The sequence below is a fragment of the Astatotilapia calliptera genome, chromosome 3 (assembly GCF_964374335.1).
Source record: "Astatotilapia calliptera chromosome 3, fAstCal68.1, whole genome shotgun sequence".
In the NCBI taxonomy this organism is placed as follows: domain Eukaryota; kingdom Metazoa; phylum Chordata; class Actinopteri; order Cichliformes; family Cichlidae; genus Astatotilapia; species Astatotilapia calliptera.
The window spans coordinates 28,653,028-28,668,377 of NC_137424.1; the positions used below are offsets into that span (position 1 = coordinate 28,653,028).

At 40.3% G+C, this 15,350-nt stretch overlaps 2 protein-coding genes across 5 annotated transcripts; one reads left to right on the plus strand and one right to left on the minus strand.

Moving 5' to 3' along the window:
- The first annotated feature begins 2,136 nt into the window (after window positions 1-2,136).
- On the plus strand, window positions 2,137-13,184 carry rela (RELA proto-oncogene, NF-kB subunit a). Of its 2 annotated transcripts, none has more exons than XM_026160386.2 (11): window positions 2,137-2,333; window positions 4,102-4,137; window positions 4,311-4,444; window positions 5,243-5,388; window positions 6,397-6,488; window positions 6,835-6,969; window positions 7,542-7,646; window positions 10,533-10,748; window positions 10,833-10,913; window positions 11,020-11,103; window positions 11,429-13,184. In XM_026160386.2, the coding sequence occupies exons 1-11, from the start codon at window positions 2,327-2,329 to the stop codon at window positions 12,226-12,228; spliced, it is 1,836 nt and encodes a 611-aa protein (XP_026016171.2). In that variant the 5' UTR covers window positions 2,137-2,326; the 3' UTR covers window positions 12,229-13,184. The 2 variants fall into 2 exon arrangements, with proteins under 2 accessions (XP_026016171.2, XP_080154449.1); XM_080298323.1 differs by having other exon boundaries at window positions 11,432-13,184.
- On the minus strand, window positions 13,185-15,343 carry c3h11orf68 (chromosome 3 C11orf68 homolog). 3 transcript variants are annotated; one of them, XM_026160405.2, is made up of 3 exons: window positions 15,055-15,343; window positions 14,912-14,981; window positions 13,185-14,448 (listed from the first exon to the last, which is right to left on the minus strand). In XM_026160405.2, the coding sequence occupies exon 3, from the start codon at window positions 14,403-14,405 to the stop codon at window positions 13,662-13,664; it is 744 nt and encodes a 247-aa protein (XP_026016190.1). In that variant the 5' UTR covers window positions 14,406-14,448; window positions 14,912-14,981; window positions 15,055-15,343; the 3' UTR covers window positions 13,185-13,661. The 3 variants fall into 3 exon arrangements, with proteins under 3 accessions (XP_026016190.1, XP_026016195.1, XP_080154450.1); XM_026160410.2 differs by lacking the exon at window positions 14,912-14,981 and having other exon boundaries at window positions 15,055-15,072; XM_080298324.1 differs by lacking the exon at window positions 15,055-15,343 and having other exon boundaries at window positions 14,912-15,049.
- Between the last annotated feature and the right edge of the window lie 7 nt (window positions 15,344-15,350).

Below are 15,350 nucleotides of genomic sequence, written 5' to 3' on the forward strand. Positions count from 1 at the left end.
TCATTCAACTACACCTCGGATATTTTAGTTTCTAGAACAGAAAGGAGAACAGTGGACATTTTTTAAAAACATAGTAATCCTGCTCATAAGTTTCACATACTTTTTTTCCTCCTCATTTTCTAATTCAATCCTCATATTCAGCCATTGCTATATAAAGCCTGGCTCAACCATAAAGATCATGATATGAGGGTACAAAAATGTATTTGTATTAGAAAAGAAGGGTAGCCAAAAAAAAAGATGGTCAATAGCATATTCACTCTTGCTTTTTACGTGTGATTTTCGATTGCGTTGAATGCATCAGCTAATCCAGTGCTTCTTACAGCAATAATCATAATGATAACGATGCAAAGATTACCATTAGATATACTCTATTTATAATGGAACATCGTTTACACTAAGAAAATAAGTTTTCGTTTTCACCATATTCTATCAAAGGACAGGTGTCTTAAAGGGCCTGATTTATTCACCTCCAGCGCCCCCTTCTGGCCAGGATATGTCTCTTAGAGCAAAATCAGTCCTTTATTCACGTTACTTTGTCTTCAACTGGACTAAAACAACATGGTGAAATAATCGTTGTTTAAAAAAAAGGCGTTTGAAGCCCTGTCACTATTATCACACTGTATTAAGTAGGTACTGATTTCTAGTACAACCAGCAGACCAGAAACGTGTAAAGTAAGACCGTGTGTGAAGGACTGGCCTGAAAAACACTGAAACTGGTAAACTTAAGATCTGTATGTTGTGTCTGTTTACAGAGAGAAGAGCCGACAGACAGGAAAAAAGTGAGTTGGATCTTAATCTTAAGACTCTTCCAGGTTATGACTAAAGCCAAGAGTTATGTTATTGCCTCTCCCACTCACTTATTTTTCAGTTTCTTTCAAGTGCGTCACTGGGTATTTCCGCACTGTTTTGAGTGGGTGGAGGCAAGTTGCACTGCAGAGAGAAGGCAGAGGTCTGCAACTAGATCAAGCTAGCCACAGCGCCGGACACGACGCAATTTTCCCTCTTCAAAATAAAAGTATGCAGTATTTTATGAGCAATTGCTTGTCCCTTGCAACTAGACGAAAGTCTTAAAATAAGTAACGCACAATTGGTATACACTACTCCTATTACACCACAGTTCTGCTATACTAATGTGAAAAAGCGTGAAAACCATGAAAATAAACTATTGTTAATTTTGGAGACTTGGTAAAGGTAGTGGCTGGCTTTAAAAAATAAAAAATAAACCAAGTTATTGTTCTGTTCACACCTATTTCCGTTATCTTGAAAATTACCCAAAAAAATCTGCCATGTTTTGATTTTTTTTAGTTCACTATAAATTCGATTAATTAATTTAACATTTGGGGGTAAAGCTAGTAGCTGCCTAAGTAGTCAATAAAAGGCGTTATCAGCGAAAGGTTATCCAATTTCAGATTCTGCATTTGTAATAAACGTGGCACAAAAACAATGCCTACTGTGTGAGAAAAAGACATCACAATGACTTAAGGGGAACAGATTTCTTTAAAAAAAAAAACAAGATGAGGACAAAAATAAAGCAGAGATGTGTTTCTGTTAGAGGAGTTAACCTGTGGAATAGTTATGACAGTGATTTAAAAAGGTGTAGTTCATTTTCCTTGTTTAAAAATATGTTTAAAAATAGAGTATTAGAAAAATATATAAATCAAGAATGAAAAGAGCAAAAAAAAACAAACAAAAAAAACCCCTCTTGATTCTTTTGCTTTGATGTAGTTGCTTATCTAAGGTGGAAAGTTTTTTTTCTTGTTTGTTTGTTTTGTTTTTGCTTTGTTTTATTATTTGCTTCGAGCCCTGTGCACAGGAGCTGCATGCAAAAAGATCTTTTGTTAAAAGGGTTGGCGTAATAAGCAAATGCTTCAGCCAATACCTTTTGATTAGCCTTGTCTCATGCTTTCTTGCTTTGTGGTAGATCTTTGTTCTGTTTTCACTGAGATATTTGAATGCTAATCAATAAAAATCAAATCAAATAAAAAAAAAATCAAACAATGAAGAGAATAAAGCACGTACTGTGCAGTTGCTGCAACTTGGTGAGAGGCGTGTTGCACAACAAAGTTGCAGCACATCGCTTCCCAAATAGATGTTCCTTACCGGAAAACCCGTGAGCACGAACGTAACTATGTCTGTGGCTTTACTAACTGTACACTCTCGTACACAGACGTAGGTGGAGCGAAGGAGGCGACAGAGCGGCTCTGTCAAGAACTTCGTGGAGTCTGTAGTGCCGTGTTTCCTGCTCTTTTTTGGCTTAAAATAAGATACAAATTATTGAGAAACAGCGGGGGATATCGAGGAGCGTGAGCTGGACTTGGACACAGCCATGGACCGTAAGTGGAGCTGCTTTTATTTACTCATCTCAGACACGGGAGGCGAAACTGTACAGGGAGTTGTTTTGCGCACAAGGGAAAGCCCCGCTATCATTGGGTTTTGCGCCAACAGGAGGAGTCTGTTCCCGAATAGTAAGCTAACGTACAGACAGAAGTTTGACTTAACTTTGGTTTATCGCATACATGTGAAATAGCCGAGAGAAACTTGATGTTTAACTGAATGAATTTCTCAGCTTGTGGACAACTCAACTGGCACGAGCGGAGCGAACCAAACAAGTCTCGCGCTGCCAAGAGGCCTGTGGGGTTTGTCCACTTGAGAGATTTCCTTCTAGCCACTGAAACTTCGTTCAGAACTCTCGCCATTTAATGTTTTTCTGTATGTAAGTGGAAATATTCTTTGTGAATCACGCACTCAAAAGCTTGTCAGTAACAGTGAATAGTGTATTTTAAATTCGGCCTGGTTAAAATCACCGTATAACGTTCTTTTCAATAAAAAAAAAGTCGTATTTAATTGGTCGACGCGTTTAGCAACCGCCCACTCCGGCTTTAATTGACAAAAACGGTTCCGATAGGAAATTGTGGTAATAAGCTCTGTGTTCAGGAGAACACGTGTATGCAGATACTGTGAAGATTTCACAGCCGCCTCCGTTTCTATTTTATTCCATATATACCTTTGCCTTTAGGCTAAACCATAAACAAACGAGATTTTATAATGGAGTTCTGTTGACTTCCTATGTTTAGAGTGCAGCCACACTTTATGCAAATGTTATAAACCTTAAAATAGATTATGTTTGTTGATAAGTGTCACTTATCTCTGTCTTGGTTGTCGATATTGGCACGACAAACAGCCAACATCTGACTGAGCATCATAAAAGTATGTCCCTTTGTTCGGTCAGTAAAATTGAAAGTGATTCTAGCAACAGTATCGAAGGCCTCAGCTGTGATGCTCTTAATTCAGTCATTAATGATCTTTCGGTCATTGTGGGTATGTGCTTTCACTTTCACATCATCCAGACTCAGTAAGTAGAAAAGACTGTCTTTCACATAAGTGGTCAAAATGCAGTTATTACAGACTCATGTCATCCTTTTATTTTAACAAACAACAACTTTTGTTTGTTTGTTTGTTATTTTTAGTCTTCACTTTGGGGCTTTGCACAGCCTCTTCATTCAGTATTATTCTGGCATTTTAGGTATGATCAGAAAAAGCAAGAATAATGTCTTTGAGCTAAGGCTAGAAAGCGAACATGTTACAGCATGGAAAGGACTCTACTCAAGCTTTTGAGCTGAACCTTTCCTGCCTGCTGATGGGTGGAGCTTTGATCGACTCACCCAGTGTTACACCTTACTTACTGCCTGAAACTGGAGTGCACCCTGCACTAAAGGCTTCCAGCAACAAAGCTGGTAACCTGACACCAATATTAAAAGCCCTGCCTGTCATTGTTTGCCTTTTTCTGCACTTCGTCTCCTTCTCGGTAGCTTTGCAGGCAAGTGGTTTATGACAACCAGAGATTATATTTAGCTGGGAGGCCCTTGTATCTCGGCATCCTTCGACCCCGTTGGACGCTGCACTCTCCTGTAGAATTCCACCCTGACCTCACCACAAATGACAAACTCTGACTAAACCTCAAATATGCAACAAATCTGTTTTCTGTTATTTTTGTCATCTCCACCACCACTGCGTGCTTCCTCGTGGAAGTCGTAGATGGAAAACCTGCAGTTTTTCCTCAATAAGTTGGTTAAATTCCTTTCTTGTTTCTGTTCACCACAGCTGGATATGGATGGAGCCTTACCCCGCTCAACCAGGGTAAGCACACTTTCCTTTTTAAAAAGAATTACTGATGTTCTCTGCAGTGATTTCATGAGTAAACATTTCTACCCTCGGGTGTAGTGACGATCGATGAGGCTGTCTGTGTTGACACACTGACACAAGTAAAGCAGTATTTCACAATGACACAATGCCTTTGCTTTCCTCAACAGCTCCCTACATAGAGATTATCGAGCAGCCAAAGCAAAGGGGGATGAGATTTAGGTACAAGTGTGAGGGACGGTCTGCTGGCAGCATTCCCGGAGAAAAAAGCAATGACACCACTAAGACGCACCCAGCAATCAAGGTGAGTTGGCACAACTTACTGATGCGTTTTAGCGATGATTCATTAAATATCATTTACATTACAGATAATATACACATTGGTGAAGATTTAGGTAAAACGGGTGCATGCAACCACAGCAACTGTTTCCACAGTGACTCATGTACGTCAACTGTACATTTATGGTGGAGAAGGTCAGTGCTGAAAAAATGCTTTCTGCAGCTGAAACATCTGTTTTTCCTGTTGAATGTTAGGAACACAGACTGTGTATGCGTGATGGATGATGCAAGAAAGAAATCCAATATTATATTATATATTATATAATATCATATATATATTTGTGTTGATCATTTCAATTGAAAACGTAATTTCCAGAAGAATACATTTTTCCTACAATATCGGTAAAATTAATTCTGGACTATGAAAGAATGGATGTTATCAGCTAACGCTAACAAGCTTGGTTTGCAAGGTACATCTGTTAGTACAAAGTCATAAACCCAAACTGAAGAATGGACCTGTCTGACAGGCAGTTAGTGCAGATAACTTATATTAAAAATGTCCTAGAAGGCATCAGTACTATAAACATAGTTGAGATGTCCAGTTCGTTAACTTGAATTAAAGGGGTGAAGCATTGCAAACAACTTAGTCATAGACCCTAAAATGAACAGCACCACCAGTAAGTCATCAGACGAACGTTTGTGTATCAGAACCTGTAATTCTTCTCTGCAAGTTGCATGCAGTGAGTTTGTTTTAGCTGCAGACAATGCAAGTGCCCTTATGGCTGAACCTTCTATCAGTAAAACTCTGTTTTTTTATGGACAGGTGCACAACTACAGCGGCCCCCTGCGTGTTCGCATCTCATTGGTGACAAAGAACTCACCCTACAAGCCTCATCCTCATGAGCTGGTTGGAAAAGACTGCAAACACGGCTACTATGAGGCTGACCTGCAGGAGAGACGGATACACAGGTAGGACTAGTTTGTATGTAAAGATAAAATTAGACACTTCAGAGAAACCTAAAGGAAAAAAAGCAATACAGAGCGCTACGGTGTCTCGAGGAAAACTACAGTTTCAGGCTAATGCAAAGTGAAGTTTTGCAGTGACTGACCTAGATTAGCCCTTGATCGGTTCTGGAAAATGACGTGTGTACTGTCACCTTGCTTGGTGTCTAGATGAGCAAAAATTTAACAGAATACTTTTTTTTAGCACAAAAGAGTTAACATTTCCTCTGTATTACAACCAGAACAAAATTTCCACAAGTTGGAAAAAACCCCCAAATCATTCCCAATTTGGTTCTGAAGTGGAAATACTGACTGATAAGATATGTTGAAACCTACTGAACCCATATACCTGGCAAGACATGACAGTTTTTTTCTGTCTTCATTGAAACAGTGACAAAAGTCAAACAAATCAGCTTGTACTGCAGACAGATGTGTGCACTGTGATTCAACATGAGCAACTGCACGTGCTTATGTTAGGCAATTGTTTTTCACACTGAACAGTTTATATCCTGATCATTGCTCTAGATCACCACACGAGTTATAAAAGGGAAACCGTTACACTGTTATTTCTAATTATAGTCTCCCTGGAGTCTAAATTAATGAAACATCATGTTAAATAACCCAGAAAAGTACATAAAAAAATCTGTATGCTAACAAGCTTTTAATTGTTAAACTATATTTGACTGTGACTAACAACAACAATAATAATAATAAAAAAAAAAAAATAATTAGGTTAGGTTATAATGCAGGTATAATGCAGGTACTGGACACAAGCAGTTCAAACACAAACACAAACATAGTGCAGCCAGAATAAGGGTAGATATGGGGTAGAAGTCAAGAACAGCAAATACTTCAGGAAGTAGCAGTGCAATGCCTACTATTTCGTTAACCAAAAAAGTAAACTGGGTCAAAAGATGATTGCATGAACTGTGTTGCTAGATGTCTAAAAAGTTGTTTTGTTTTTTGTCTTTTCAGTTTTCAGAACCTGGGTATACAATGTGTGAAGAAGAAGGATGTAAATGAGGCCATCACTTGTAGACTGCAGACAAACAATAACCCCTTTAACAGTAAGTGGCCATAGTTAGAGATGAGTCTCCACCACAGATTTTAGTGATTGTTTATGTTAACTACCTTTGTCCTTAAAGGATATGATAACATCATTTTGGAGGATAATTGTAATCATGTGCTTAATTTGGATTACTGACTTCTTCTCATGCAACAGCTATGCGTTAACTTCTGTATGGTCAACTCTTATCAACAACACTAAGCAAATTCTACTTCATGTTTGTTACTGAGACGATAGCGGGTGGTGGCTGTGTGCTGAAAAGTAGTACGACAGGATGCAGTGGTTTGCTTGAGTGTTTTATTGTGTGTTGCGTACCACGCCCTTTTCCTTCTCTTTCTTGGATGCAGTTCCTGAGGCTAAGGTGTGGGAGGAAGAGTTTGACCTAAATTCAGTCCGGCTTTGCTTCCAGGCCTCCATCACTCTCTCTACAGGGGAGCTCTATCCTCTGGAGCCTGTGGTATCACAGCCCATCTATGACAACAGTGAGTTGAACACAGCACACGTGAACAGAAATGCATATGCACCAAATTAGCTGATATAGATATTTCTTATATGTTAATATAAGGTAAGAGGTGCTTATAGTAAGTACTGTACCATTGTAGAGAGACGAGTATCAGTCTGAGCTCTCTGTACCAGCACGTTCACACGTATAATCACGACTATAAAACTTCCAAATGTCCTGCAGCCTTCCATGCCCTCAGTGATTCTCTGTTCCTCTTTGCAAATTAATGTTTCCTCTCAGTTTGAAGGTATTTACAAGAAATAGACATCACCACAGACTCACTTGTGGATCAAACACATACATCTGTGTTTCTCCAAACAGCTGAAAAAGTTTAATTTCACTTTCGAAAAATGTCAATTGTCTGTGTTTCAAAAAACAAACAAACAAAAAAAGTAGACAAAGTAAGCCAAATAAAACGGAGACGTTAGCCACCCAAGTATCGAAGTGCCAGCTAGAGCGGGCCTCACTGTGCGTTTAGCATTTGTGTGATATTTAAGTGTTGCACTACTATCGTGTTCATGGGCACATAAAGGCTTTTGTTCTGTCTTGCAGGGGCTCCAAACACAGCAGAGCTAAAGATCTGCAGAGTCAACCGCAACTCTGGAAGCTGCAAAGGAGGGGATGAAATCTTTCTGCTGTGTGACAAAGTGCAAAAAGGTACAGTGTTACTGTACAGATACCGAAAGAGCACAGCGGCACACAGCACAACTAAACCTACACTTTCAGACTGAATAATCCATAAATAGAACTCAGGACTGAGTAAGCAGATGTAAAACTTGCAATACACGTAGAGCGGAAACGGTGTAAGTCCTTTACACCCACAGAAGATTGTGTGAGAAGAAGTTAGAAGCAAGTGGTCTCAAAATAGAAGAGTGACTCACTTAATAAAATATACTATATGAGGTGACTGGGTTTCCATTTTTTACAGCAGCTGTCATGGCTTAGTTTCCTTCTTCAAAACAGCAGATGTGCTAATTATGCATGTAATGGATATATTAAAAAAGTTAAAAAGAAAATGCAGACTACCTGGCATTACACACTAAACTGACCCGTCCTATATCATAATGCAACTTACAAACACGTGTTAGAGAGACGTACTGAGGCTTTCAGTGCTCATTTCCCCTTTAAGTTACAGCAAGTCCACTTTTTTACTGGACATACGTGGTTAGCCAACCTTAAGTAGAGCAAGACTGTGTCTTCTTACAGTCAACCTCAGGATCTGTTATTCAAATAAAATGTTCTGTATTTCTTAACAAAACTTCTCGACTGGTCACACTGAAAAAATCTGTTCTTTCCAGATGAACTAAATCAGCTTTACCCTCATTCCCCTAAAATGGTTTTTAAAAAGGCTTTTTTTATCTGGAAGTTTTACTTCTACCACTGCCTTTCCTGTTGCCAAATTATCTGACAGATTCCACTTCAGAGAAACAACTAAGGAATAACACGATTGTGTTTGTCCAGAGCAGTGAGTTTACACAGTGATATCATTTTTGTTGTTGTTCAGATACAGAATAGGCTGCTAGCTGATGCCAGAGCCAACAAAGCTGCCACTTAATGAACATACGTAGGTCAAATATGCCAATACTGATATATCTATACTCGAAGCCTCAAGCAATAAACACAGAAATTGTTTGAACATTATAATACAGGTCACCTGTAATAAAAAGATTTACTAGTCTCTTTGACCATGTGTGTTACTCCTACGTCTTCTTTGGCATGCTGTGACTTAGATATTCTAAGCAAACATGTAGTGAACATTAAGCTTATAGATGTTAGACAGCGCAGTCAACAACACTGCCCATTGTACAGTCAATGAGAATATTCTTGAATGACTGCACACTGACTGCTAATTAATGTTGGCTAATGTCAGACAGATATGGAAAACTGAAATTTGTCTGGGCCAACTGTAGACAAGGAAAGATAAATAACGGCTCGGTCTTGAAAGTCAATTGATGAAGCACTTTTCTCATAATGAAAGTAACACCAGCAACTCGACCAGCTGTTGTTATGTTATTTATTTATTGATTTAATATTGTAATATAGCATGCAGTGCTATATCCCAGATCATTCTATTTGCTAGTCACTGCTTCCCATTAATAGACTTTAAAGCCACATTAATCAAGATATTGCACTATAATACACTACAGTTACACTTTAATAATTCATCAAATGACTGTCTTAAATGGGAAAGGTGTAACTTGCTAATTCAGTAAAAGGACTAGATGTTGTAGTCCCTGATAATGCTTTGCGTTAAATGGCGAGAAGCTTGAGGGATGGCTGTTATGAGGAAAAGCAGCCCAGAAACCTTTGGTGTTTTACCCAGGCTAATCTGACATTTTTGGGGGGATTAGAGATCTGATCTAAATGATCATATTAAGATTTGGGACACATTATCAGTAGTGGACCTTGGATTCTTCTTCAAAGGGATAGAAAAGGTGATAGAGAGAAGTAAGACAAAAGAGACAAGATAGGAGAGTGCAGAGAGGAGAGCCAGAAGGGGGCGCTCGATCTGGCTTCCCACACCGCCCCGCCGGATCGGGCTGTATGCTCTACCTCCCCACTAGAATACAGTCTCCAAAAATGATCAGAGGAATTATTTTATTGTGTGTTGGTTTTTCCTGTCTGCAAACTTTGAACTCACTGAGGTTGTTTTCAGCAGGCAGCAGGTCTCAGCAGCAATGAGAGAAAAGTAGTGACAAGGACTTGATTTAGGTGGACACAAAGATGACTCCAAGGGAGTGCTAATGTTAGCTGCTAGGAAACTGCTGTAGGTGATGATGGAAATTTAAAAAAAAATGTTGACTGAAGCATCACGTATGCACTTCAGAAACCTCTGGGTTCAGACTGTGCCTTTGTTCCACGTGTGGGATTTCATTGCATCTCATGGAAGCTGCTGTGTGTAACACAATGCAAAGCAGTCACCTAATCTGTTTTTGTGCTGAGTTAAAGCTTTCTTCTTCTTCTCATTCTTTTCCAGTTCTTTTCATTTCTGTACAACAGTTTCTTTTAAAGTGATCACTTTATGCTCATTATACAAGCCTTTTTTTTCTTCCCTCACTTATCTGCTGCTGTTTGATCATGGCACACATATATGCTTTGTAATTTGGATGTGGGTGCTCCCCTGAGTATCATTTGATACATCTTAAACTGGATACAAATTGCATCATTGCGAAAAAAGATCGTGAGAAGGCTGAATTTTGTACTAGTTCATCTCTCGGTCCTGCTGTCTCTGGGAGCCTGTCACACAGCTACTTTCACAACGAGCGGCGCTGTCACATATCTGCTTTGAACATTAAACCCTTTTGGTTGAAGTTTAACAACTGAAGCTGGCTGCGAGCCTTCTGAGTTGTTGTTAGACTTGAGTGTTGCGTAGCAGCAAATGTGATGTAACACCCCCGGGGTCTTTTCTCTGTTAATCAAAAACATCAGAGCTGCTTTTGCACCGAAGCCGGCGAGTTAGTGCCCGATTATCTGATTATTCTTTTTGAGTTCTTCACCAGCTGCAGTATGTTGTTACATTTGCCATTTTCTGTTTCCCTGCAGAGGACATTGAGGTGCGTTTCTTCCAAGACTCTTGGGAGGGGAAGGGCACTTTCTCCCAAGCTGATGTCCACAGGCAGGTGGCCATTGTGTTTCGCACTCCGCCCTACCGTGACACTAACCTCACTGAGCCAGTGAGAGTCAAGATGCAACTCCGGCGGCCCTCTGACCGAGAAGTCAGTGAGCCAATGGACTTCCAGTACCTGCCGTCAGATCCAGGTAAAATATATTATATGCAGAAAATGTGCTGAATATGTGCAACTTTTCTCAAATTTAACTTCTTTATCATTTCCACCTTGGCAGATGAATACAGGCTGAGTGAGAAGAGAAAGCGGACAGGAGATATGTTCCAGAACCTGAAGCTAGGGCCCTTGCTATCTAGTGGTAGGTTAATAAGATTTTTTTTTCTGTCAGCTGAGCATAGTATAATTGGATAATGGTTACACTGTTGTTAAGCACGGTATTATAAAGACGTCTTCTGACATTTCAGTGACCACTCCACAAGATAGACAGCACCTAAACCCATCAAGGAGAAAGCTGACAGCCAAGCCTCAATTACTGAACCCACAAGCTGGTGAGTCTGTTGCAGATGTTCCTTCCTTATTTGAACTCATTTGAAGACATTTTACTTTACTTCCTGATATCTTTTACACCAACTAACAAATGGATTCATTCAAAAATTGTCATTTCTGGCAAATGTAATTTGATGATAGTTAATGTCCGCTTATAATAAGTAATACTCTAAATAATAAAACAGTAATTTAGATTGGTGTTAGTTTCAATCTCCTCGTCTTCCTGTCTTAAAGCAGTTGAGTCATTAGCGGTGAACTTTGTGTATGTGAAATATGTGATAAGGATTTTCTGCAGTGAGTTCTCAAATCACTTGCTTGTGTTTGCAGCAGCTGTGGTGCCCACTGGTCCCACTGGGGCAAAATCACATCCCCAATACCCCTTCCAACCAGGCCAGCTATTTTCTGAGCAGACAAAAGTAGAAGCCTCCAACATGTCAGCAGCTCCTACCAACCAGTGGAAGATGACAGCCCTGGGCTCCCAACCAAAAGCAAACCCAGTGTCTAGCTTTTCAATGAACCCATCACCGGCCACCTCTACCATCACTTCCACTTCCAATCAGGACTACTCAACGGTCAACCTGTCAGATCTTCATGAATTCTTCCCCAACATTTCCTCGACTATCACCCAGCAGGAGCCCTCAGCTTCTCAAGTAAACTTGGCCTCTTCACAGACAAGCAACTCCTTCGCCCTCCAGAGCACTCAGTTCCGGGGAGAGCCACCACTTGTTGATGACGATATCCCAGATTTCCCTAGCTTCACTGAAGGCCAGGTCCCAGTCAACCTGGACAGCCTCAACATGGATGACTTGGAGGATCTTCTGAACCCCCAAATCGTAAATCATCCTTCATGTCAGCCGACTGGCCCTTCGGGCTCCTCTACCGCTGCCCAGACTAGTGCAGCATCTCAGAACACTTCTGACCCTGCCAGCAACCCAGGAAGCACTTGGATGAATTACCCCAACAGCATTGTGCATCTGCTCCAGAACGAAATCATGACAGACAGCAGACCCAATAACAACCAAATGCTCGAAGACTTCGATGAGTTGATGTCTGCTGATGAGGACCGTCTTATTTCCATTTTTAACAGTGGAAGCCAAGCTGGGTTTGTGTCAGGACACCCGACTTAAAGTTTCTTTCATTTTTCCAAAGACCAATTGTATCTTCCCCTGTGGCCATCAGGACTAAAACTTCTTTATTATTGTAAGGCAAAAAAGGAAGTAGGCAGAGGAGACCGAATGTAGCAGCACTGCTCACTGTGGACACACTTCTTAAAATACCAGCAATGACTTTATGGTATTCAGTCTGACGCCTTGCCCAGTCATATAGTTTGTCTGATAAATTACAAAACCCATAATGTAGGTGATCAGATTTCATGCCCTGTGAAACCCATGTCCAGCATCTGTGACTAAACGTTTAGGTCACTGTCAACATATTGATGGTGGAGACAGATTCTCCAGCGAATGTTTTACGAAGACAGACAGCATGGGTACTTTGATAAAGGTATCCGGTGTGGTGATTATTTTTGGAACATGTTAAGCATGTTTTTGTACTGTCATTTGAACAATTTTGGTAGCTGTGGCCACAAAAATGTGCAGCTTTTGTCTCTTTTTTTGTCTTTATACAAAAGGGTTCATATATATGTAATCAGATCTAGAGGTAAGTCTACACAGATTATGTCCGTTTTTAAAAAAAAATTATCTCTTTGGATTGCACCATTGTTTTCTGAAGGTTAACACAAACTATCTGAATGTCTTGGAAACAAAATGAAGGTGTACATTTATCAAACAAGCAACATTACTATATATGTGCTTATACTAGAGATTGTGCTTTTTGTGGTAATAGTTTCCACTGCTCTGTAATCAGTTTTTCTACACTTATTTTATCAGTAATGGTTGCATTTTAACTCAGCTGTTTCAGACTTGCTATACTCTGCAGTAAGGTGCTTTACTGAAATGTAATTATGTTTTTACGTGTATTATGAAAGTGGATCGTAGTATAATTGTGCTTTTTTTTTTTTGGAATGAGACTTTGTCAACATACAAAACACTGTTTTGGCAATAAATACCACAACATATAAAGACGATTTTCAAAAGAGTATTTTACTTTGCAGCTCTGTAACTGTTATACAGTACAAAGGTGGGAAAAAAAGGCGAACGCAAGAGACAAATGTAAAATGGCAACAAGGAGTACTTCAGTGGATCTTCTGAAAATGTGCATACAAATCAAGGATGTTAGTCTTCTTCCCGGCACTCGAGCCTGTTAGAATCTTGTTAGTACTACTATTCTTGTATACAATATTTTCAATACAAAATAAAAAAAATCTGAAAGTGTTTCAGGTCATTCAGAAAATTTTACAACACAAAAAGAAGAGACAAATTTAGTGTTTTGGATTTTTTTTTTTCTAGAAAAAAAAAAAAGGATGAATTTGTGATCGGAGTTCAACCAATGATGTTCTAAATAGTTGCAGTCAGAGGACTGTACTGTCCAACCCATCTCCTGGGATCATCACGCACCTCTTCACATACTGTTACAGCAAAACTCCTCTCTTGGTCTGAGTGGCTTATGTTACCTCAAGATTGGTAACTTTGTTGATGACGTGGGAACGCCTGGGCACACACTCCAGGTCGAACTTGCTCTCGTATATGGTGGGGCAAACATTCCAGCGGTTGTTCCGATAGATTCCCAGGTATGTATACACATCTGGCTTGTACGAGAGAGGGCATTTGACCCCTGTGGCACGAATGACCGAATCCAGCCTCATGACCTCATTCTCATCAGTGAAGTTCTGGTTATAGGCACAAATGACCTGCTTGCCCTCTGCCTTGCGGTCAAATGGGCTGACTTTAACGAGTGAGATCTTGCCATCTAGGGCTGCTCTTGCCACACATTCCCAAGCGTGGTCCAACTTGAAACCAGTGTCCAAGTGCATAAGCCACTTGCCTGAGAGTACTCTATGGTTCAGGGCCAGCTCCCTCACTGTCTGGAAGGTGACGGGCCGGGAACTCGCCAAAAGTTTCTCCCAACTCTCCTGGAGTCCTGTGACATCCGCACCACTGGGGCAGTGGTTTGGGCCCACCACAGCAATCCACCCCACAGGGCTGACGCCACCCTCCTCGTCTCCAAATCTGGACACTTGGGAGGGCCTGTTACTCTCCAACCAGCCATCAAACTCGGATCTGGGAGTTCTTCTAGAGTCAAAAACAATCCAGGGGTCCATGTCTGCAGCCATGGCTTCAGCAGCATAGGTCTCTGCAGCAAAGGGGGTCCTCATCTCGCCATCAACAGGGCTCTCTTCTTCCTCCATAATGGTATAGCAGTTACACGAGTAAACAAGTTCTGAAGCCTGCCTGTTGAGTTGAAGAATGCAGTTATTATTTGAATAAAAAACCACTGGTTTAGCCTCTGTGTTAGCTTACAACCCTTTTGCTGTTATTTATTAGCTTACAACCCTGCCTAACTTCGACAGAAGTGGACAACTGAATTGCTTATGAATGCTACTAGCTAGCCTGCTACAACAGCGAAAGTTAGCGTATCTCTACCACTGATTCAGTTTCACACGAAAGTTGCTATCGACCCCAGCGTACCGCCTACAGCTGACATGTCAAAGAACACGCAGAACAGCTTTCTGACTGCTTTAGCATTGTTGTAGCTAGCCGACAAGCTAGTCGTCTTTATAAATGTACACACTCGTCCTGGCTAGCCATTTCTAGCCAGCTGTTGAATACAACTGACTCTTTAACATTCACAGTTTTCCCATTCAAAACGTAAATAATCGCAGGCCGATGTTAAACTTTGAACATAAAGGCTTACTCTAGCCGTAGATGTCGAAGTTTGTTGTTCAGTGTTGATCTTCCGCATAAGCGCAGCAGCTCCTCTGTATCTAAGAGCCAAAACCCATTCAGGTGGCTGGCAGTTTAACTAATAATTATTTATACATCAATTAAATTACGTACCTCGTCCACAAATTCGACCGTATGTAACAATATAAATATATTTTTTTTACGTTTTGCTATAACATAATTTTAAACATAAGTTATGCTGTACTAGATTCAGCGACTTTTAAAAAACTTGCATGTTCCTCGGTATGTGTACAAGTCAAATATGTAAGTTTCCCACATTTGTATTTTGTTAAGCTTTAAAAATAAACATGTTCCATTACTATGGTTAAATAAAAGTATTTCTTTTCTTTGCATTTGCGGAACGACAAGCGCTCCAACCTGACGGCACGGAGACCCTGCGGAAACAAACT

Bases quoted from the DNA above. Each gene is read 5' to 3' on its own strand.
- rela (XM_026160386.2), top strand. The intron at 5,389-6,396 runs GTAGGACTAGTT...TTGTCTTTTCAG, and splicing joins CAGGAGAGACGGATACACAG to TTTTCAGAACCTGGGTATAC. The intron at 6,489-6,834 runs GTAAGTGGCCAT...TCTTGGATGCAG, and splicing joins AAACAATAACCCCTTTAACA to TTCCTGAGGCTAAGGTGTGG.
- c3h11orf68 (XM_026160405.2), bottom strand. From the start codon at position 14,405: ATGGAGGAAGAAGAGAGCCCTGTTGATGGCGAGATGAGGACCCCCTTT.